This window comes from Gymnodraco acuticeps, unplaced genomic scaffold (genome assembly GCF_902827175.1).
Source record: "Gymnodraco acuticeps unplaced genomic scaffold, fGymAcu1.1, whole genome shotgun sequence".
NCBI classification, from domain to species: Eukaryota; Metazoa; Chordata; class Actinopteri; order Perciformes; family Bathydraconidae; genus Gymnodraco; species Gymnodraco acuticeps.
In genome coordinates this window covers 1,910,077-1,933,524 of record NW_022990135.1, presented here as the reverse complement: position 1 = coordinate 1,933,524, position 23,448 = coordinate 1,910,077, and the positions used below count along the sequence as shown (strand labels likewise).

The following is a 23,448-nucleotide window of genomic DNA, read 5'->3' as shown; positions in this document are numbered from 1 at the left end:
CCTGCTGCCATGGAGCGTCTACTGAAAGCAGTCCGAACCATCGCTGTCTCCACTAGTGAGTGTGAGCGGGCATTCAGCTGCATGAACGATATCCTTACTGCAAAAAGGAATGCTCTCTCTGTCAGCTGACTGTCCAGCCTGGTTTTCATTAAATGTAATGGACCATCACTAGGACAGTTCAATCCGGAACAGTATGTGAGGTCTTGGCTGGCAAAGGGAAGGAGAAGTGCTGATGAAAGAGCCTGTCCAGCTCCAGCCCCTGATACTGATGTCCCCAAGGCCTTCTGGAGCCTTTTCTAACAATGTGAAGTATATTGCAAAGCAGCTCACCCAGTGAGAAGACTTTTGGCATAATGTGCCGATTTGTACAGATCCTGGAGATAGAAGGACTTCAGACCAACCAGGGAGTTATCTGATCAGCTTGGTGTTCAATGTAACTCTTTACCATGGCTCAGACTTTGTTACTTGCAGTTACAGTTTCTCATTTTAGATTGTGCAAATTTTGCATTTGTTTTTACATGTTCTTTGTTCATCCTCTTTATCATTTTTCTGAGTTGGAAAGTTAGATTGCATCATAGTTTACTTTATACATATTTGTATTCTTCAGTGGTGAAGTATATTGCAAAGCAGCTCAGCCATGTGAGAAGACTTTTGGCACTTTTTCGTTTTTCGTTTTCTGAGTTGGAAAGTTAGATTGCATTCAAAATGTACAGAAATACTTAATTTTGTTAAAGCTTTTTATAAAAAATGCTTCTGACCAGAGCTTTGTTTCCTTGTCATTAATGTTGAACACCACCAGAGGGGCTCTCACCTGAAAGGTCTCTGCTTCATGTGTCTTCAGCAGAAGATCTAGACTTTGATTGCTATATTTTCAGTTAATATTGACCTTACTGAGCTTTAGCCATATCCGCTGCCTATCATAAAAAATGTTAAGTACAGTGAACCTTTCTAAAATATACAGTAGTAAAGAGACAAACCCACCAGCATTATAGTTGTATATATAAAATTGACTTGAAAAAGTTGCTGATTTTAGAGTACTGGCACCTTTTTCATTCCAATTCAAGCACTGGTCGTACAGTATTATTTGAAAATGCTGGACAAAAATCAATGTATTTCCCAGTTTCGTTGGTTTTATTTTGAAACTTCCGACAGCCAGAAGTTCTGTTTTATTCACGCTGACTTTATCTAGTGTTGACAAAGTCGTGTCTTGCACTTGGAAGATGTCTGCAGAGAAAGAGGGAGATATGTTGTGCTTTTTTATCAACGGGGAAAAGGTACGCATTTAATAAATAAATAACCATGTTTTAGTTTTAGCTGTTAGCCAGTAATTTTTTCAGCTAAAGTCTGTCACAAATGCTGCAAATTAGTTTGCACGAATGTTAAAAGTTGTATTTTTGACTCATAAAACAGTGTGAGGGATTTAGAGAATTAGAATACACGCTTAAATTGAACTAAAAGTAGTTTTTAAGTCATGAACTGCAAACGGTGACCCCTCAGAATCTGGGACGGAAATGGGTTAAAAAAATAAAAGCTCCAGAACAACAGTTTTAGCATCACACAACTGTAACATTGTATGAAGAAATACTTATATCTGACGACCCTAAACTACTTTTTGTTATATTTTCTGAGAAATACAAAAACCGGAATAAAGTTAATATGAGATTGCAAAATATTACATTAGATTTAAGGTTCAAGGCTTTTATTGTCTTTATTGCTACAGTGTAGTTAGGACAATGAGATTCTTAGGTCACAGGCTCCTCCAACAGTGCAACACAATACAACAGATAACATAGTACAGACAGAGTACAGGTCAATAAAATAGAATACAATATAATAGAAAGTGCAGAATATCAGAATTCATTGAGATTAGATAGATTATAATCTAATCTAATCATTAGATGTAATTAATTGATTTTAGATAGGGAAATGATATTGGTATAAGAAGCATAATTTAAGAAAGCGTTTAAAACAAACGTATCAATAGAAATGTATGTGTATCTATTGATTATGTAGACATCGTTGCAATACTTTAAGCTCTGGACATTGAGCATGTTTCTCAATGTTGTTCTTTTTTTGACTTAATGACAGAGAAAATATGTTGTGTCTCAACTGTATTCAGTTTTCTGTCAAGGTGGGATTTGGTTTGCAACTATTGAATGCATGTGTGATATTTTCTTTGGATGCAAAGTAAGTTTAATAAGAGAAATATTTAACTTGTGTTAAACAGGTAACAGAGAAGAATGCTGACCCTGAGACCATGCTGCTGTCCTTCCTCAGAGAGAAGCGTATCCTTCAGACCAAACACACACACTAAATACAGACTGTATTTAACAATGAAATGTGCAATACACAGGCTTCTGAAATTCATTTATATTACTGGCTGCAACTACACTACTTTTTATATGTTCCCCTACTTTAAAAACATTTTTTTATTAAGTGTGCTTGCATCTTGGTTATTTCCCTTGACGCTGGCTGCAGTGAGGTTAACGGGAACTAAGTCTGGCTGCGGGGGGGGAGGCTGCGGGGCGTGCACCGTCATGGTGTCCCGCTACCAACCTGCCACCAAAACCATCATGTATCCTTTCTGATAACAATGGAGGACCACTGGAGTATATTTTCTGCAGAACACACAGTTTCCCTTCACCTTACTTTCAGGCATTTCTCAGCGAACGCCTGCCTGCTGCCGCTCTGCTCGCTGCAGGGAGCCGCCATCACCACCGTGGAGGGGGTCGGCAGCACCAAGAGCCGCATCCACCCAGTGCAGGTCAGTGAGGGACGCCTTGCTCATGAGCACCTCAGCATTAAGTGCTGAGGGGGAAGAGAGCGATAATTTGCTTCCTCCATTTCCCAAAGTTACGTGCATGAATGTTACAGCAACTGTAAATGCCTTTGGATGTACAGCCCCAAACACACTTCCCTTTTAATGCAAAACACACCTTCGTCAAGGAACAAATGTATGAGTTAAAGATTTTCTTTTTGATGCTGTGCTTTTTTAGGAGCGGATAGCGAAGGCTCACGGCTCTCAGTGCGGTTTCTGCACCCCGGGGATGGTGATGTCGATGTACACCCTGCTGAGGAACAAACCCCAGCCCAGCATGGAGGACATCACACAGCACCTTGCCGGTCTGTCTGCTGGATTTGATTCATAATAGGCATATATAATGCACCTTTAAAAATACAACACACAACAAGAATTACATCTGAAAATGTGAGTTTTGATTTGTGATTTTAGAAATTGGTGCAGTCGTGCCTTTCCCATGAATCCAGTTATTTTTATATTCATGTGAAAACACCAAGTGATTATGAATGAAGTCTCACAAATCTGTCATGCCTCCTTATTCTGTGTTTTGTTTTTCCAGGAAATCTGTGTCGCTGTACTGGATATCGGCCCATTATCGACGGCTGCAGGACTTTCTGTCAGGTACAAAGCTCCGCTCTGCAGGGAATACAAGTTATATCATTCTGTTTTTGCAACACTGTAACTTAATGTGTCTGCAGAACTGGTTAATGTCACCAGGCATGGACTAGCAAACACAAGGAAAAACATTAAGGATTAATTTTACTCCAACTAAAACCAACAGGAAGAAAACTGCTGTCAAGCTAATGGAGCCGGAGACTGTTGCCTCAATGGAGACAAAAATGATGATGAAGCAGAGCGTGTAAGTTTAAGTAAAAAGAAATGTCTTGCTTTTTAGTTATTTGTCTTTTTTCTATTTCCCTTTTTTTAAGCATTTAAAAAACAAATAATGGTACGGAGCAAAAACATTTAAAAATAAATGAATAACCAACAAACAAACAAGAGGAGCAGAGGAAGGAAAAACATTCAGTGACGGATCCTACACACGGCGGCGTGCGTTGCCTCTTCAACGCTTCTGCCCATTCACTTTGAACGGGGTGACGTCACGATTCGCCGAACTGCATTGTGGGAGCAAAGCGTAGCTTCTCTCGCGGTGCTCGCTGCAAAAGTAGAGCAATATTCTACTTTTGCAGCCAATCAAATCCCGCGTATGCAAATCTGACATTACAAGCGCTAGCCAATCAAACCGCGTGTATGTTGGGAGAGCCAGACCGCAGTTATTTCCCATATGTTAAAAAATGGAGGAGAAAAAGATCGTGGCGGTACTATATGACCAGTCCCTCTTTACATACAGGGATACAAACCGGAGGAGCCAGGCATGGGGGGAGGTGGCAGAGACAGTGGGTGACACTGGTAGGTTTTCACCTTTTTGGGGAGTTTATATCCAGTGAACTTCGTTTGAATGGACAGCTAGCAAGCATAGACAGTATATTTAGCCAGCATGGATGTAGCGTGAATGCTTTGCTTTGTATGTCCGGGGCGGGACATTCATGTGATTGGTTGTTGGTCGCGTTGTTCGTAAAAAATCCCCAAGCTTCAGACACGCCCACCGCCAAGCGGTAACGCACGCCGCCGTGTGTAGGGGCCGTTACTGATCTTGCCATGGTGTCCCATGTATCACATTAAGTGCTAGTTTTCCTCCTCTCTCAATGTTCTGCAGGAAAAGCCACGGTTGTTCAACAAGGAGGAGTTTCTTCCTCTGGACCCGACCCAGGAGCTTATCTTCCCTCCTGAACTGATCGTAAGTCATGAGATCTTTTTTCAAGCAACAAGAAGTTAAAATGTAACACACTGCTCAGAGTGTTTACTCAGAGAGGGTCATTCCAGGTCGAGTTTATCCAATACTGTTCCCATAAAGCTGCAGTATTAAAATGCAACTTTCTCCACAGCTGATGTCAGAGAGTGCGAGCCCACAGACACTCACCTTCCAGGGGGAGAGGATGCGCTGGGTGTCCCCCTCCTCCCTGCAAGAGCTGCTGCAGCTGAAGACCAGAAACCCTGCAGCTCCTCTGGTGATGGGGAACACAAACATAGGTCAGATTGATTTTAGGTTAATTCAGACTTTCTGCAGCTGTTCCTTTGACAGTTTATCACAAGTAAAAAACAGTCATAAGTAAGTAGGCATGATATAGTGAGTCATTACTGTCCAAGTTGACCTCCACTCTGATTCCTGTTAAAGGTCCAGATATAAAGTTTAAAGGCACCGTGCACCCGCTGATAATCTCTCCAACCAGAGTGATGGAGCTGTTTGAGGTCACTCAGACTCCACAAGGTAAAAACACATTTACAATTTATATTTGTAAATAATTATCGTACAGATAATAATTCTGCCTGCCAGTGCAGAGTATAAAGTACAAACAGAGTTTTTTTTCTAAACTCCTCTCCACAACTTTTCAGGTGTTTGGGTGGGGGCGGGCTGCAGTCTCTCTGAGCTTCAGTCTCTTCTGGAGAAGCTGCTGCTTCAGAGTCCACAGGAGAAAACTGAGCTGTTCAGAGCTCTGATCCAACAGCTGGGGAACTTGGGAAGCCAGCAGATCCGTAACGTTGCTGTAAAAGACTTTACTCATTTATTATCTAGTAGGGGTGTAACGGTTCACAAACATTTCGGTTCGCTACGTACCTCGGTTTTTAGGTCACGGTTCGGTTCGGTACGTTTTCGGTAGAAAAAATTATCACAAAACATAACATATTTTTTGTTTTTTTTAAATTATTATTAAACTGTGAATAATGTATTCACTCAAATAAATACAAAATATAATAAAATAAACATTAAGGTGCAGCATTTTGATTAACTGAAATAATCTGTATTTGAACTTTACTGTATTAGTACTAGTGTTGCACGGTGTACCGATACTTGAAAGGTACCGCGATACCCTGCCGTTAAAAACGGTACGATTCCTCCATTTCATTAGTATCGGTACTTTAAGAATGACGGGGAAAAGTACTCCGGTGAGAAAGCGCCTTTTTAATAAGAGCTGTGTGTGTTCAGCGCTCTGCTTCCATTCCCTGCACTGCAGCCGTGCCTGCAGTCCCTCCCCTCTCAAGCACGTTCTAAGTCCCTCCCCTCTCTCGTGCACTCGGCCACGCGCTAGCTGCCAGAGCATGTGAGAAAACGAGAAGCATGGCTGCAAGTGGGAGTGCAACTGCCGCTGCGCCTCGGCTTGTTGACAAAAAAGACGCCAGAAGCGAAATTTGGAAGTATTTGAGCTATATCTCTGACAGTGAGGGCAAGCCTACGGACACCACGAGGCCTGTCTGTGAGAAATGTTTTAGATCCCTGCAAACCAAGGGAGCCAACACATCAAACTTGGCTAAGCACCCGCCGACCGGCATCCAGAGCTGTTTAAAGACTTTAAAGACAGACAGGTTAGCGAATGTGATAGATCAGGGGTTCCCAACCTTTATTGTGCCAAGGACCAGCAGATAGGCTACATTAAAAAAAAAATCGCTGACCGGTTGTCAATTTTAACTGATTTTAATATTTACTCACCAGCAGGTAGCAACGGAGGCTAATTGTATGTAAACAGCCTGAACAAATAATAGAACAATGCATCCAAACATATTACAAACACGTTTACAAAAGAACCGGTGCGGTGTCCGGAAAAACGGAAAACCAAAAAAACCAACGTTATTCAGTTTTTAAAAAACCAAAACGGGAAAACAGTTAAATCAACGTTTTTGGTTTTGTTTGTATGATTACGGATAATCCAGTGATGGGAAAACGAAGGTGAAGGCGCATTATGAAGGGTGTGTGTGTGTGTGTGTGTGTGTGTGTGTGTGTGTGTGTGTGTTTGTGTGTGTGTGTGTGTGTGTGTGGTGTGGTGTGTGTGTGTGTGGTGTGTGTGTGTGTGTGTGTGTGTGTGTGTGTGTGTGTGTGTGGTGTTGGTGTGTGTGTGTGTGGTTGTGTGTGTGTGTGTGTGGTGTGTGTGTGTGTGTGTGTGTGTGTTGTGGTGTGTGTGTGTGTGTGTGTGTGTGTGTGTGTGTGTGTGGTGTGTGTGTGTGGTGTGTGTGTGGTGTGTGATGTGTTTGTGTGGTGTGTGGTTGTGTGTGTGTGTGTGTGTGTGTGTGTGTGTGTGTGAGAGACACTGGCATTTGTTTTCAGAAGATATTATGATAGTGACGTTCGTTCCGGTGCACGTCCGACAGCATTTAGCACTACATCGAGATTAAACTAATTTGTTTTGTGAGGATACCCGGCCCGGAGGAAGCCCGGGGTCCCCTTCTGGAGCCAGGCCCAGAAGGAGGACTCGTCGGCGAGCGTCTGGTGGCCGGGCTTGCCACGGAGCCCGGCCGGGCCCAGCCCGAAAAGGCAACGTGGGCAAACACCTCCGCTTCTCCGTCCCGCGGGCCCACCACCTACGGGAAACAGCGATGGGGTCGGGTGCGCTGCCAGAAGGGTGGCAGTGAAAGCGGAGGGTCTCGACGGACCAGACCCGGGCGACAGAAGCTGGCTTTGGGGATGTGGAACATCACCTCTCTGGGGGGGAAGGAGCCGGAGCTTGTGCGGGAGGTGGAGCGTTACCAATTGGATCTGGTTGGGCTCGCCTCTACGCACAGCGTCGGCTCTGGAACCTTACTTCTGGATAGGGGTTGGACTCTATTCTTCTCCGGAGTTGCTCAAGGTGTGAGGCGCTGGGCGGGTGTGGGGATACTCACAAGTCCCCGGTTAGGTGCTTCTTGTTGGAGTTTACCCCAGTGGACGAGAGGGTCGCCTCCCTACGCCTGCGGGTTATGGGGGGGAAAACTCTGACTGTTGTGTGTGCTTATGCACCCAACAGCAGTTCAGAATATACGGCCTTCTTGGAGACCCTGGAAAGAGTCCTGTATGGGGCTCCTGAAGGGGACTCTTTAATCTTGCTGGGAGACTTCAACGCACATGTGGGCAATGATGGAGACACTTGGAGGGGCGTGATTGGGAGGAACGGCCCCCCTGATCTGAACCGGAGTGGTGGTTTGTTACTGGACTTCTGTGCTAGTCATGGATTGGCCATAACAAACACCATGTTCCAACATAAGGATGCTCATAAGTGTACGTGGTACCAGAGCACCCTAGGCAGAAGGTCCATGATCGATTTCGTTATCGTATCATCGGACCTGAGGCCGTATGTACAACGGAGTTGTCAACTGATCACCATCTGGTGGTGAGTTGGGTCGAGTGGCGGGGGAAGCCTCTGGATAGACCTGGTAAGCCCAAACGTGTAGTTCGGGTGAACTGGGAACGTCTGGAGGAGGCCCAAGTTCAGGAGGCCTTCAACTCACACCTCCGGTGGAGCTTTTCGGGCATTCCTGTGGAGGTTGGGGACATTGAACCAGAGTGGTCGGTGTTCAAAGCCTCTATTGCCGAAGCCGCGGCGGGGAGCTGTGGTCTCAAGGTCCTAGGTGCCTCAAGGGGCGGTAACCCTCGAACCTCCTGGTGGCAGTTCGGTGGACTAAGGATTGCACCACTGCTTTTTGCAGATGATGTGGTTCTAATGGCTTCATCGGTCTGCGACCTTCAGCACTCACTGGATCGGTTTGCAACCGAGTGTGAAGCGGCTGGGATGAGGATCAGCACCTCCAAATCTGAGGCCATGGTTCTCAGCAGGAAACCGATGGACTGTCCACTCCAAGTAGGGAATGAGTCCTTACCCCAAGTGAAGGAGTTCAAGTATCTCGGGGTCTTGTTCTCGAGTGAGGGAACAATGGAGCGTGAGATGGGCCGGAGAATCGGAGCAGCGGGAGCGGTACTGCAGTCGCTTTACCGCACCGTTGTGACGAAAAGGGAGCTGAGCCAGAAGGCAAAGCTCTCTGTCTACCGGGCCATTTTCGTTCCTACCCTCACCTATGGTCATGAAGGATGGGTCATGACCGAAAGAACGAGATCGCGGATACAAGCGGCCGAGATGGGTTTTCTCCGCAGGGTGGCTGGTGTCTCCCTTAGGGATAAGGTGAGAAGTTCGGTCATCAGGGAGGGACTCGGAGTTGAGCCGCTCGGAGTTGAGCCGCTCCTCCTTCGCGTCGAAAGGAGCCAGTTGAGGTGGTTCGGGCACCTAGTTAGGATGCCACCTGGGCGCCTCCCTAGGGAGGTGTTCCAGGAACGTCCAGCTGGGAAGAGACCAAGGGGTAGACCTAGGACCAGGTGGAGGGATTATATCTCTTCGCTGGCCTGGGAGCGCCTTGGGATCCCCCAGTCAGAGCTGGTTGATGTCGCCAGGGAAAAGAAAGTTTGGGGCTCTCTGCTGGAACTGCTACCCCCGCGACCCGACCACGGATAAGCGGGAGAAGATGGATGGATGGATGTTTTGGGAACACCAGCATATAGGCTTCCTATGGAGTTAGCCAGATGTGTGTAAATTACTGTTCATGGTCATTTGAAAACAAATGCCGGTGTCGGACAAACACACACACACACACACACACACACACACACACACACACACTATGCGCCTTGGTGACCGGACATCTCCTTCATAAAACTAATAAAAGGGGGAGTAATCGGGCAGTTCGATGTGTGTAGAGATGTGTGTGGTTAACACGTAGCAGCCTGCAGTCACTCGCTGTTCTGATGAAGGTAAACACAGCGAAGGCGGTGCGTAAAAAGGCACAGCTCTCGGCGCGCTGGTGCTGCACTTCTCAGATGCTGCCTGCAGCCATTTCATGAAGTGAAGGAGGTTTTCCTTCTATAAACAGCTGCGGGCAGCAGATACCGTGAGAGTCCCGGACATGAATTCATAGATCAAGGCAGACTGGTTTGCCAATCCGGTGCTTAAACAAAGGCAAGGCAAGTTTATTTATATAGCACTTTTCAACACAAGGCAATTCAAAGTGCTTTACAAAAAAATGAAAGACATTAAGAAAATGGCATTTAAAATCAGTCATTAAAAAGAAAATCTAATAAAATAAACATAGCTCTACACCCCTGGCCGACATGTCCTTAAAATGAAGTCCGAGTTTGAAATATATCTCAAATAATGTATGCACTGCCATTTCCCCACATAAACATAACAGTCTACAATTAAACGGTTGTCTCCTGTGCGCTCCTCTTCCTACTTGGCGCACCGGTAACTTTCTCGTGCGCACAAGAGGCTGAGACCAGGGCCCTTTCTCATTTCTCTAACTCCCCTCCTCGACTCCCCTCCTCGACTCCTATCCTCGAGACTTAGTCCCGCCCACAGGAGATGCGAGCCGAGGAGAGAGGAGGGGAAGCAGCAGGCGGTCAGAGAAATGAGAACTCCTCTCCTCTGAGCGGTCATTTTAAAGAGACGTCCATTAATGATGACGGGAGGCACAGCAGCCCTCTGTCTGATGGACAGATGTGTTCATGACCACTTATATATTTACTTTGATTCATTCACAGTGATAATGATACAATAACAGGCTACAGATGCGGACACACACACACACATATATATTTATATAAATATATACAATTTCAGAATCAAACAGAGCACTCTCATAATAAAGTAACACTATCAGAGACTGGATATATCCCCCCCCCTCTCTGGTCGCTACAATGAGGACAATAAATTACGGGCCAAAAGTTTTATTTACAAGTATTGAAAGTAAGCAGAGGACACCAAACCAACTGAGACCTGTCTGTCCGCTGCATCTACGCACACACTGTGCGTAACACACTGCGAACATTAAGCACTTTTTGAAAAAAATATTATGATAAAATATTTTTATATATTTATAATTCTCCAAATATTACGATAAACTCACAGCTATTTTGCGGACCGGTCGGACCCCCGGTCCGGTCCGCGGACCGGGGGTTGGGAACCCCTCTGATAGATAACATAATTACATCATGCTCAAGCCCATGCCCTCAAATCTAAGTCAAATAAGTGTAATTTATTTTTTGACAAACGAACGTTTTCGTAGTTTGACGAGGCAATTAATGGCAATGATAACCGTCTAATATGGCTATCTTTTTAGCTAACTTACCAATGTGGCTAACATCTGCAATATACATTTTGTCAATAATTATTTATATTACTGTACATGTTAATAAAATATAAAAAAATAAAAAATGTATAAAACAAAAAAGTTGTTTGAGATGATGCTTAATTTTATTTAAAGGTGGGGTAGGTAAGTTTCAGAAACCGGCTCGAGATACACTTTTTGTTATATTCCATGGAATGCTCTTAACATCCCGATAGCAATGAATATCTTAAGTGCTTTGACAAAAAATCCATAAAAAAATTTCATCTGTGGAAGCCGTAATACTGTAAAAAGCACGACCAATCCGTTGAGCCGGGCCGGCTAAACGGATTGGATTGCCGCCCTGTCTGTCAGCCTTCCATCTCGTGCACGCACAAATGTATCTCGTGCCGTCATTCGGCGTGCATTGCAGCAGTACTTCAATGACTCGCCAGTAACAGGCGGCCACTTTCACCAGTCTGCTGACGTCATGTGCGCGTTCATGTGTGTTGGAGGAGGTGCTCTGTAAGGAAGTCTGAAGAAAGGGGCGGATTCTTTTCGACTGTGTACTTTCAAATTTTAGTGCACTCGAGCCGGTTTCTGAAACTTACCTACCCCACCTTTAATATGAATTATTGTCATTTATTTTGTTTATTGTTCTTATTGTTTAAAAGTGTGTGTTATGTTCTGGTGTGAAATAAAGCACAATAATTACATTTAAGACTGTTTCCCTTTTTTTAAGAAAAGTATCGAAAAATAATCGGAATCGCAATTCTTGACTTGGTATCGAAACCAAAATGTTGGTATCGTGACAGCCCTAATTAGTACTCAAAAAACATAAACTATTAGTTTTGGGGTTTTAATAGTGCTGTCAAAATTATCGCGTTAACGGCGGTAATTAATTTTTGGAATTAATTGCGTTAAAATATTTAACGCATTTAACGCATGTGCAGAATGGCCCGCCCCATACGTGCCACCAGTGGCAGCTCCAGGGTATGGCTGGGGTAGGCTACACCCATACCAAGAAATGGCTTAGCACCACCATGAAAAATGATGTTAAAGTAAGCAAAATAAAGTCTGCCAACTCGCGCGGAGTAAATTGCACAGACAGCAGTTAGTAAGATTGATTTCAGTAGCCACGGTTTTGAAAACTTTTGTCACGTAGTGATCGTCTTCTCAATAGAACATCTTTGATAACGGCGTGGTGTTGTTGCAGGAAGTCCCGACGGAGAATACTTTTGCTGTAGTACAGGGGTGCACATAACTGGTACGCAGGTTATGTGCGTAATCTGAAATGCGTACCGTCACTTGTGTCACAAAGCGCATTTGCGTACCGACGTACTTGTGAAGCTTTTCCAGAAGTCTGTGCACCGGACGACAGAGTCGGTCTCCGTGTGCACAGACAGGGCTGCTGTTAACGTCGGTCTGTACAACGGAATTGTGCCAAAACTACGCCAACCGGCTGCGGAGGGAGACTCCCCCCCCCCCCCTTCACTGGAGAACTGCGCTAAAACAGCTGATCACAACGTTCACACTCTGTGGTCACGAAGTACTCCACTAGCCCCCCCCCCCCCCGTCGACTTTCCTGAAGTACTCCCCCGTTGATAGAAATCAACACGTAATGAATTAAGACCCCACGGTTTGATGATTGATAGGTGTGTGGGTTGTCTTTCATTTTGACACGCAGAAAAATGTTATAATAAACAAAGATAGGGGAGAGTGGGGTAAATTGAGCCATTTTTTTGTTATGCTGTCCTCTAAGCAAGGAGAAATGACACATAGTAAAAATGAAAACACACACCTATAATTCAGGATGTCTCCTATCAATGGTAATGATAATAATTAATATTTTATCAAGGGCAGTGAAAATATTACTTCTTAAAAAAAAAAAGTCTTGTGACTCAACTTGCCCCAGTGTAGTGTAAGTTGATCCAGGTCAGGGGGTAAATTGAACCACTGTTCAAACCTGGGCATACCTACAACAAATCTTAAAGGTAACTAGGTAACGAGAGGCCAGGAGGAAAAATGGTTATAAAAAAAAAAAAAAGATAAAAAAAAAAAAATCATAATTTGAAAAATTATTGATTCGAAAATAATATGATACAGTACTATTACGTCTGGGTCTCTTTGTTTCATTAAAGTTCGACTCTGTGTGTGTGCGGAACGAGCCATTTTGTGTGTGCGAGTGAGAGAGAGAGAGCGCACCGGTACTGGAGATCGTTGTTGTTAGCTTCTGGTGCTAGCGAGCTACGCTAACGGATATAAGTTTTTTCAACAACAAAGTGGAGGAGAGTCCTCTCCTGTCAGACTGAGAGACTCAATGAGCTAAAGGACTCTCTCAGTGTTATCTCAGAGGGTCTCAAATGTTTTGGTCACCATTAATGTAAACAATTATTTCCGAGACACACGTTTATATGATCATTATAGTTATACAAAAATAAGAGAATAAATGAAAAACAGGTATGAAATACTATATGACAGTAAAAAAAATAATAAAGTTTAAAAGGGTGATTTGTAAAATATCCATAAAGAAAAAGTAAATTTCAAATGGGTGTTGAGAGATGTATCCATAGATCTATTCATTTTGCCCTCAAAGTGCACCAGATTGATGCTTTTAACTTCAATATTTAAAAATAAATCTTCCCGGGGGAGCTTGCCCCCGGACCCCTCTATGTGAGGTCCACACACCACCTGTAAAAATAGCACTTGACCCCTGCTTACACCTATATGCCGTGAGCTGATTATCGAGCCTTCATTGTAACAGTCGCGGGTACATTGTGTATATGCTTGGGGATTGTTGCAGTAGAAAATTCCACTGCAGCGCCCGGTACATTAATGGGAAACCCTAAATGTTTGAGCACCCTCTATGAAACGTCAAGCTACCCCACAGCACCCCCAAAAGAAATCTCTGGCGCCGCCACTGAGCCTGACTATTGTGTTGGGGGGGCCCGACTTTTTTTTTTCTCCAAAGGGGGGGCCTGACAGAAAAAGTTTGAGAACCACTGCGCTAGGGACAGAGGTAGCAGATACAGCCAGGTAGCGCTTTGCTAACATGGCAACATAAGGATATTTGGCGTTTGTAATAGCTTTGGCTCGGTCTGAACTCTCTGCGAGTGGTGGAGGCTTAAATGCTAGCGGGAGTTGGGTTTGCACTTCAGTCTTTTTTCTTTTGGTACCGGTGATATTCACGTTCGGGTGGTGCCTTTTCAAATGAGTGTGCAAGTTTGATGTATTGCCAGCCGCGTAACCAATTTTAGTTGAACAATGCCGACAGCTTTGGTTCGGTCCACCTGTCTTTGTCCGTCATCCTGCGACGCAGCACCTGAGATTACTTCCAAGAAGTTGTTCACGTTCTCAATTTTTTACGTTTAACGTTATATTCGTTCGGTACACTTCGGTACACACGTGTACCGAGGTACGGGTACGTATACCGTTACACCCCTATTATCTAGTATCAGAGAAATATTAGTCCCTTCGATTTAGAGGATGTATCTACAAAGCAAGTACAATGAAAAAAAGCATGAAGAAGAATTATAGAAATGGAAATGACTGAAGTGTTTTTATTTTTGCTTTTACACGTTTAGTCTCTTGGAGGCAACATCATGAGCGCGTTCTCAAACTCAGACCTGAACCCTGTTTTAGCTGCTGGGAGCTGCAGAGTGAGCGTCATTTCTAACGGTGAGTACATTTCTGGTAGAAGATCCGTTCAAACTTTCTAAAAATGAAGATTAATGTCAGACACTTTTTCTCCTTTTTACCAGGAGGAAGACGAGAGGTTCCTCTGGATCAAAACTTCTTCGTAAGCTTCGGGAAAACCATCCTGAAACCAGAAGAGATTCTGCTTTCTGTCTTTATTCCCTTCTCCAGGAAGGTACACATATCGTTTCTAAGAGTCCTCCCATTTTCAGTGTATTAAGACGGATTAAGTAGTTTGTTTTTAACAGCTGATAAGAAGGTTAAATCTGATCTCCTCTGTGTGTTCCTGCAGGGGGAGTTTGTCCGAGCTTTCCGACAGGCTCCGAGGAAGGAGAGCAGCTTCTCCACGGTGACCACCGGGATGAGGGTGTTCTTCTCCGAGGGGTCCCGGGTGGTGCAAGACGTCAGTATTTACTACGGTGGGATGGGACCCACCACTGTTAGCGCCTCCAAAACCTGCCAGGCTATCATCTCAAGGTGTTTGATTATTAGAAGTAGATAAGCAGGATTTTCTTTCCTCTGTTTCCCACTTTCTTTTTGTCATCAGTCCGCCATCCTTGATTTCTTTATTCAATAAAACGACCAGGCATGACTATAGAGCGTGTTTCCTTCAGGCGTTGGGACGAGGAGACCCTGAGCCGGGCGTATGACGTCCTCCTGGAGGAGTTGGTGCTCCCTCCTTCGGCTCCTGGAGGAAAAGTGGAGTTTCGTCGCTCTCTGACACTCAGCTTCCTCTTCAAGTTCAACCTGGAGGTCCTGCAGAGACTCAGAGACATGGTAGGACAAGGAATGATACAAAAAAACATGCTTTAATTCCCTCGAGAAACCAGTAAGATATGTATACTAGAGTTTCTGTGTGCAGAATGTGATTACAGATGAGGTTCCTGAGAAAATGCAGCCTCTCCCCAAAGAGATCCAACCCAGCCTGCAGGAGTTCCAGGTGAGAAAATAAATGTTAATCTAAATCATTTTACGTTTTGATAAACCACTTTTAATATGTAGACCTGACTTCTTCTTCGGCTTGTTCTTCAGCATGTGTCAAAGAGCCAGAGCGAGCAGGACCCTGTGGGGCGTCCCATGATGCACCGCTCCGCCCTCAGCCAGGCCACAGGAGAGGCAGTTTACTGCGACGACATCCCGACGACAGACGGGGAGCTGTTCCTCGCTCTGGTCACCAGCTCTCGAGCCAAGGCTAGAATCACGTAAGGAAAAAGTAAGGATCTCTGACTACAATTTTGATTTCCTGCATCGTTTTTAAACTTTTAATCCGACAGAGGGCTGGATGTGAGCGAGGCTCTGCAGCTTCCTGGTGTTGTGGATGTCATCACAGTCAAAGACATTCCTGGGAAGAAAGTCCGTGAAATGTGCGGGTATGAAGAGGAGCTGCTTGCTGAGAGCGAGGTACAGTGTGAGCGTGTGCACACCTCTTTTTAATGGTGTGTGTACACATTGAAAACAGTGATAGTTAGAAAACTGACTGATGTCATATCATTTACACTCAAGTCTTACACCCTCTTTACTAATAACACTGTGCAGATCCTTCAAAAAGCAAACAGAACTCCAACTTATTTATGGGAAAACACTTGAATTTCAAGGTTCATTTAGTTTATACACTGATTAATGTGCTTTTTCTGTGCAGGTGTCGTGCGTGGGGCAGATGTTGTGTGCGGTGCTCGCTGATACGAGAGCTCACGCCAGAAGAGGAGCAGCCGCGGTGAAGGTCGGGTACGAAGACCTGCCGGAGCCCATCTTCACCACAGAGGTGAGTGGAGTCCTGATTTACTGACATATAACAAATCCAACCTGAGATGCGCTTTTTATGTGGATTTACCACGACAGTTTGTATACAATTATGGAGTTTCTTGCAATAATGTAAACACAAAAAGGCATAGTTAAAGGTCCCATGTCATGCTTTTCCGGTTATTACCCATCCCCTTGTGTGTTATGAAGGTTTTTATGCATGTAAACGGTGTGCAGAGTCACAAACCCTCAAAGTACACCCTGTAGCGAGTACAACTCTAACACAGAAAAGACCTGTCTATGCTGCCCCAGAACGCCTTGTTGGAGATTTCTCTTTTTCCATTGTTTTCTTCCTGGGTACAGTGACGTGCCCATACCCAAATGGACCCATTGGTCCAAATGGACCAATCCGTGGAGCCGTTAAGTTACGTCCGCGGAGCCGTTACGTTAAGTCTCTGGATTGGTCCATATACATCCTCCTCACACACACACACACACACACACACACACACACACACACACACACACACACACACACACACACACACACACACACACACACACACACTCTATCTTTTCTCAGCTGCAGCTCTGCCGATTTCTCCTCCCTGAGACGATGGGACGCGACGAGGCTGTGAGTCTGTGTGTGAGCACACACACAAACTCCCAGCCAGGCTGCGGGCTGGTTTCGGGCTGGGTTTCGCTGTGTCTCACTGTCTCGCAGACGGCCACTGGGCTCACAGGGAGGGGGGGGCAGGAGCTCCAACAAGCCGTTTAGGACACAGTGAATATGCATACTATACAGAGATGCTGTATGAGAAACCAATGTGAGTTTGGAAAATTGCACTATTTAAATCTATTTCAGTATACCTCAACAATGGAATTATGATCAGTAAAAATGGCCATGACATGGGACCTTTAAGACAAAATGTAGTAGCTGTAAAAAAACAATCTAAGGAGTTGTAAATCGATTCAAAATCTTAGAAGATACATTAATCAATTTTCCGCACAATCCATTTTTTTCCATAATTTTTTATTGTGACTCCCTGTGACAGGAAGCCATTGAGAAGTCATCTTTCTACGAGCCTCTGAGGAGCATCGAGAGAGGAAATGTGACTGAAGCGTTTAAAACTGTCGATCAGATTCATGAAGGTAAGAGTCTGTGATGAAACATATTAGTTCTATTAACATCTGAACATAATCAAACAGAACCAGGTTTTGTATTTGTCCAAAGTGTTTGCGCGTCACTGTGTTCGCTAATTGTTTCCACAGGAGAGTTTAGGATGGGAGGTCAGGAGCATTTCTACATGGAGACGCAAAGCATGCTGGTAGTTCCCGTTGGAGAGGAGACTGAGTTCAACGTTTACGTCTCCAGTCAGTATCTGTCATTTACTCAGGTACACAGATGATTTTTAGACCATTAGTGATCATCAAAACATTTCTATTACCAATCTGTTAACAATTAACACTTGATGACGGCACCTACAAAAGATATCTGGGGTTTGATGGATTTGTCTCATTTTCCTGGGTGCAGGACGCTATAGCAGAGACGTTGGGCATCCCGTCCAACAGAGTCACATGTCACGTCAAACGGATCGGAGGAGCTTTCGGAGGGAAGGTCTTCAAAACCGCGATCCTGGCTTGTATTACGTCTGTGGCTGCGTGGAAGTAAGTCACAATGGAAAACCACAACACACAGCATCAGAAAATGTCTGTTTTATTCAAAACCAATTACTGTATTGAAATTAAACGAGAAACAGAGTAGACTTCAATTCTTTTTTTTATTTATGGTAATTGCTTTGACTGTTTCTGTTTAGGACTAATCGAGCAGTGCGCTGTGTTTTGGAGCGAGGAGAGGACATGTTGATCACAGGAGGCCGCCACCCTGTCCTCGCCAAATACAAAGTAATAAAAAACACTTGCCAGAAGTTGGTGGATTGAACATTGTGAAGGTTTTCAGGAAAAGTGATAAAATATTGTTATTTTATTTCAGGTGGGTTTCATGCAAGATGGGAGGATCATGGCGGTAGATATCCAGTACTTCATGAACGCTGGAAACGCAGTGGATGAATCTATCTTTGTGCGTAAAATCTTTTAATATTTATTTACCAGATGAACAGACAAACTGTAACCCTCGATCTTCTTCTTCTTCTTCTTCTTCTTCTTCTTCTTCTTCTTCTTCTTCTTCTTCTTCTTCTTCTTCTTCTTCTTCTTCTTCTTCTTCTTCTTCTTCTTCTTCTTCTTCTTCTTCTGGCAGATAGTCGAGAAGATTCTGCTCCACTTTGACAACGCCTACAACTTCCCCAACCTGCGGGGTCGCGCCGCCGCCTGCAGGACCAACCTGCCCTCCAACACCGCCTTCAGGGGCTTCGGCGTGCCGCAGGCCCTCATGGTCCTGGAGAACATGATCAATGACGTGGCCATGGCACTGGGACGCCCTGCAGACCAGGTCATTATCCAATCAATATGCTTAGCATTAATCATCAGTGGTACAATCACTAATTCCTGTTTTCAAATACTGTATCAGATCAGGGAGATGAACATGTACGAGGGTCCGTCCATCACTCACTACAAGTTTGCGTTCAGCCCGGAGAACCTGCGGCGCTGCTGGCAGGAGTGTAAGGAGAAGTGTGAGTTCAGCGCCCGCCGCAGCGCCGCGCAGGAGTTCAACCTACAGCACCACTGGAGGAAGAGAGGCATGGCCATCGTCCCCGTTAAGTTCGGGGTCGCATTTTCAGAAAGCTTCCTAAACCAGGTCAGTTTGGTCTTTTTTAGGCATGGTTAGGTTCAGCTTATTATGCTTTATATCAGTATATCTCTTAATATGCAGCGATGGTGATTGTGTGCTTGTTTGTGTGTAAAGGCTGCAGCTTTGGTGCACATCTATAAAGACGGCTCTGTTCTGGTCTCTCACGGGGGGACGGAGATGGGTCAGGGGCTGCACACTAAGATGCAACAGGTACAGGAAGTTCTTCAGTGTGACTGAAAAAGACTCAAAATGTGTGACATCTGCCAGCCCAAAATAAGTCAAGAAACAAGGTCCTGATGCTGAGAGCATTTATAGAGGAAATTAAAGCTAGTAAATAGCTAATGTTTTATTTTGAAAATATAACTGAATTTGCATATGCTGTCGATTAAAGTTAAAGAAAGGAACAAAATCAGAATCGACCCTTACCTCTCCGGTTCTGTTCCCTGTTTCCTGTCAGGTTGCGAGTCGGGAGCTCCACATCCCCGCCTCTAAGATCTACATCAGTGAGACCAGCACCAACACCGTCCCCAACACCTCCCCATCAGGTGCGTCCTACGGCACAGACGCCAACGGCATGGCAGTGAAGGTAACATCACTTCCTGTTTGGTTTTAGTGTTTTATATTGTTTTTTTATAAATGTCTCTTAAATGAAACGATTTAGTTGTAAGTTGTAGTTTATTTTACATATCATTTACGTGTATTGTTTACATTTTTCTGTTATTCAGGATGCCTGCCAGATTCTGTACCAGCGCCTGGAGCCAATCAGGAAGAAGAACCCCAAAGGGTCATGGGAGAGCTGGGTACAATTGCATAATAATGGAAAACATGAATTAGATAACTAAAGCATTTTTATCACAGATTCTGTTTTCTTTTATTTATTCTCAGGTCATGGCAGCATTTTTGGATAAAATCAGTTTATCAGTTACTGGATTCTACAGGTAGGACTTCACATTTATGATCATTTAATATTTATTTATGAAGTGACAGTAACACATTCCTGTCCTCAGAGGACCGGACCTGTACATGGACTGGGAGAAGATGGAGGGGCAGCCGTACGCTTACTTCACCTTCGGAGTGTGTTGCTGTGAGGTGGAGCTGGACTGCCTCACAGGAGACTACAGGGTCAGGACATGTTTTATTTTTTAAGAGATGAATCTGCATAATAAATAAATAACGTTGGTTCTTTTTATCCTGCAGACGGTAAGGACAGACATTGTGGCGGACATCGGGAAAAGTGTGAACCCGTCAATGGACATCGGCCAAGTGAGTGGCTGATTTAAATGCAACATAATTAGGATAACTAGGAACAGATGCTCTTCAGAGTTTACTCGAGTTTACTCGTTTCTTTTATTTGTATTTTTATCTCCATTTCCCCCTTTTTCTTTACTGTTTAACATCTTATCTTTTGTCTCTTCCTCCCTTCCTTTCCTGCCTCCTCTCTCCTCAGATTGAAGGAGCCTTCATGCAGGGTCTGGGTCTGTTCACTCTGGAGGAGCTGAATTTCTCCCCCGCCGGGCTCCTGTACACTCGCGGTCCGTCTCAGTATAAGATCCCGGGGGTGTGCGACGTGCCGCTTCACTTCAACGTCTACTTGCTGTCGAACTCCGACAACCCCCACGCCATCTACTCCTCAAAGGTTCAATATTTATTTTGCATTGTTGACGAGAAATAATAGTCCTGTGGTTTTTTCTTGACTTTTTCTCGCTTCTCTGATGTGTGTCAATTAATAAGACAATAAATGTTCCTGGTGTTTGGTTCTGCAGGGTATTGGAGAGCCTGTCCTCTTCCTGGGCAGCACTGCGTTCTTCGCCATCAAAGACGCCGTGTCTGCAGCTCGCTCTGACTCCGGGTTATTTGGCCCGTTTTCTCTAAACAGCCCTGCGACTCCGGAGAGGATCTGCCTCGCCTGCGCCTCCCCGTTGACTCAGAAGGTAAAAACTGTAGAAATATGGGTGTTTCTACAGAGAAACTGCAGTGGTTGAGATCAGTTGAAGTGTTTGTTTTACATTGTACCTGCCTAATTTACTGTGATTTCTCCAATAGCAGGTATTTATTTAAGGTCTGCTATTCTGTCATTGGTTTTATTTTACATTACATTACATTGCATTTAGCTGACGCTTTTATCCAAAGCGACTTACAATAAGTGCGTTCGACCAACAAAATACAAACTTGAAGAAAACAGAATCATATAAGTACATCAGGTTTCATAGAGCAAAAACATTTCAAGTGCTACTCAACTGGCTTTAGGTAAGCCAGTCCTTTGTTAGTATATAAGTGCTTTGTTAATAGTTCTATTGCTCGAAGTGGAGTCGAAAGAGATGAGTTTTCAGTCTGCGCCGGAAGGTGTGTGAGCTTTCTGCTGTCCTGATTTCAATGGGGAGCTCATTCCACCATTTTGGAGCCAGGATAGCAAACCCACGTGTTTTTGCTGATGGGAACTTGGGTCCCCTTCGCAGCGAGGGTGCAGCGAGCCGTTTGGTTGATGCAGAGCGGAGTGCATTTGATTTCAAAATGTTATTCTGCCATGGTGTCAAATTCCAGAGATTTTACATTTAGCATTCTCCAGTGGTGATATTTGTTGGTTTGTGTTTTATTTTGTTCCCAGATTCCAGCCAGCAAACCAGGATCTTTCACACCATGGGCCTTAAACATCTGAAACTCAACCTGTCAATCTTTGTATGTGAATACTAAAGCAGTGCATGAATGCAACAAACAATAATGAAGTAACACAGTTATACTCAATGATCTATAAACCTTCTCTGTTCTTTAGAACCAACCAATGAAATGTTTCTAATTTGTATTGTTACATTGTTATTGCAATTTAATTGTTTGCCCTTGCTCTCATCCTCCAGTATCACTATTTCAATAGAAGAATACATAATTAAGCACAATATTAAAATCAACAAATGATCTCAGTGTTTCCTCTTTATTTATTCAGTGGTATCAAGGTTCAAGGTTATTTATTTAGTCATACGAACATAGCTACAGAGTAATTATGCCGATGAAAATCTCGTGTCACAGGCTTCTCCAACAGTGCAACACAAAAAACAGATAAACAGAAAAATATAGTGCAAGTAAATAGTAATACAAAAAGAAAAATTGTTTAAAAAAGTGAAATAGTGCAATAAGAGTCTATATGCAAGCTATCGGAATAGGATATAAATAGATAAATACTTTTTTTTTTTCTGCTTCCTGTAATCCACAACCAGCTCCTTGGTTTTGCTGACGTTGAGATGGAGGTTGTTATCCTGGCACCAAGATGTCAGGTTTTCGACCTCCTCTCTGTACGCCGTCTCGTCGCAGTCGGTGATCTGGCCAATGACGGTCGTGTCGTCAGCAAACTTCACAATGGTGTTGGAGCTGTGTGTGGCCACGCAGTCATGTGTGAACAGAGAGTAGAGGCGAGGGCTGAGCACGCAGCCTTGAGGGGCTCCGGTGTTGAGGGTCAGGGTGGAGGATGTGATGTTTTCCCACCCGCACTGCCTGGGGTCTGCACATGTATTGTTTTCTTATACTGTACTTCAGAACCTTTAATCAAAAAAGTAAATTATTGCTAATTAAAACAGATCAGCCTACCTGGTAAAGACAGCTGAAACTTCAGCTTTATGTTTTTAGGTTATAGTTTTTATACACGCCACTTTGTATAGCTTTATGTCTAGACTCTAGACAAATCAGAAAGGGACACAGAAGCACTTCTAGAATGGCCCTATAATATAAAACAAGTGATATAGATGTGACTTAATATTTGTAAAATAAACTGGCTGAATTGATCAAATTAAAATGTTGATATAATACTTGTACATTTTAAAATGAATATGAAGTATGTATTTGTTATTTCCATGGGACGGTGTCATGCCGAGATATGCATGCACCTCGCGGGAGCGTGCACAGCTTCAAGCGAAAACTCCCAGACATTTCAATGATTTGTACGGCAAAACACGGTTTGGAAACGATATCATTTTCTTTTTGGTTCATCAATGGTGATAAATAATCTGAAGTCTATAGTTTATTATGAACATTAAGAGTCATTCATATTTTATTTTAGTAGCATTTCCTTTATGTGATTGGTCTAAATTTGCAAGGTTTGTTTGATTAATTATCATTATTTCTCAGGGCGAATTCCCACAGGAGCGGACAAATAATCACAAATGTACATGAGCAGTTTGTTTATAATGTACGGAGTGAAGGTAAAGAAAGCATCTGTGCATATACAAACTTTATATTCGTTTAGATTTTAAACATGTCTCAGGTCTTACTGTTTTTCTTTCTAGGGTAGAGATAAGATATAAACTGTAATTTGATAATAACTGATGTCTTAAGATCATTATTTTGGCATAAATTGGCATTTTTGTTCTCATAACACACAGCAACATAACCTCAAATGACCTGAAAAAGACTGACGTTTGCCTGCCAAACACAGTGCACGTTAATTATTTAATCAGATAACATTCTGCAGGGGAAATAGGCAATCTACACAAATGTTTGTACAGGTAATTGTATAACAATC

The 23,448-nt window shown here is 43.7% G+C and overlaps 1 protein-coding gene and 1 long non-coding RNA gene across 5 annotated transcripts in view; one reads left to right on the top strand and one right to left on the bottom strand.

Moving 5' to 3' along the window:
• The first annotated feature begins 1,190 nt into the window (after positions 1-1,190).
• Positions 1,191-21,853, top strand: LOC117546594 (aldehyde oxidase 1-like). Of its 4 annotated transcripts, XM_034216862.1 has the most exons (35): positions 1,221-1,274; positions 2,228-2,285; positions 2,479-2,575; positions 2,656-2,764; positions 2,997-3,123; positions 3,360-3,421; positions 3,582-3,659; positions 4,518-4,598; positions 4,747-4,891; positions 5,037-5,129; positions 5,255-5,406; positions 14,341-14,434; positions 14,518-14,627; positions 14,745-14,929; positions 15,067-15,229; positions 15,315-15,392; positions 15,485-15,654; positions 15,727-15,853; positions 16,092-16,214; positions 17,248-17,344; positions 17,465-17,589; positions 17,727-17,860; positions 18,010-18,097; positions 18,186-18,272; positions 18,450-18,641; positions 18,720-18,947; positions 19,056-19,151; positions 19,399-19,527; positions 19,667-19,741; positions 19,827-19,879; positions 19,949-20,063; positions 20,139-20,204; positions 20,389-20,577; positions 20,705-20,872; positions 21,547-21,597. In XM_034216862.1, the coding sequence occupies exons 1-35, from the start codon at positions 1,221-1,223 to the stop codon at positions 21,595-21,597; spliced, it is 3,999 nt and encodes a 1,332-aa protein (XP_034072753.1). The 4 variants fall into 4 exon arrangements, with proteins under 4 accessions (XP_034072754.1, XP_034072753.1, XP_034072752.1 ...); XM_034216863.1 differs by lacking the exon at positions 2,479-2,575 and having other exon boundaries at positions 1,191-1,274; XM_034216861.1 differs by having other exon boundaries at positions 18,450-18,947; positions 21,547-21,853.
• The window catches only part of LOC117546672, a 3,146-nt gene continuing 1,549 nt past the window's right edge, over positions 21,852-23,448 (bottom strand). The window contains exon 2 of the long non-coding RNA XR_004569061.1: positions 21,852-22,469. This is a non-coding gene — a long non-coding RNA (uncharacterized LOC117546672). The remainder of the gene's footprint in view (positions 22,470-23,448) is intronic.

What these genes read in the sequence shown, in the direction of transcription:
- LOC117546594 (XM_034216861.1), top strand. Translation starts at nt 1,221, where the DNA reads ATGTCTGCAGAGAAAGAGGGAGATATGTTGTGCTTTTTTATCAACGGG. An exon ending in GGTCACTCAGACTCCACAAG is followed by an intron (nt 5,130 to 5,254) that starts GTAAAAACACAT and finishes ACAACTTTTCAG; the next exon opens with GTGTTTGGGTGGGGGCGGGC. An exon ending in TGCCAGGCTATCATCTCAAG is followed by an intron (nt 14,930 to 15,066) that starts GTGTTTGATTAT and finishes TGTTTCCTTCAG; the next exon opens with GCGTTGGGACGAGGAGACCC.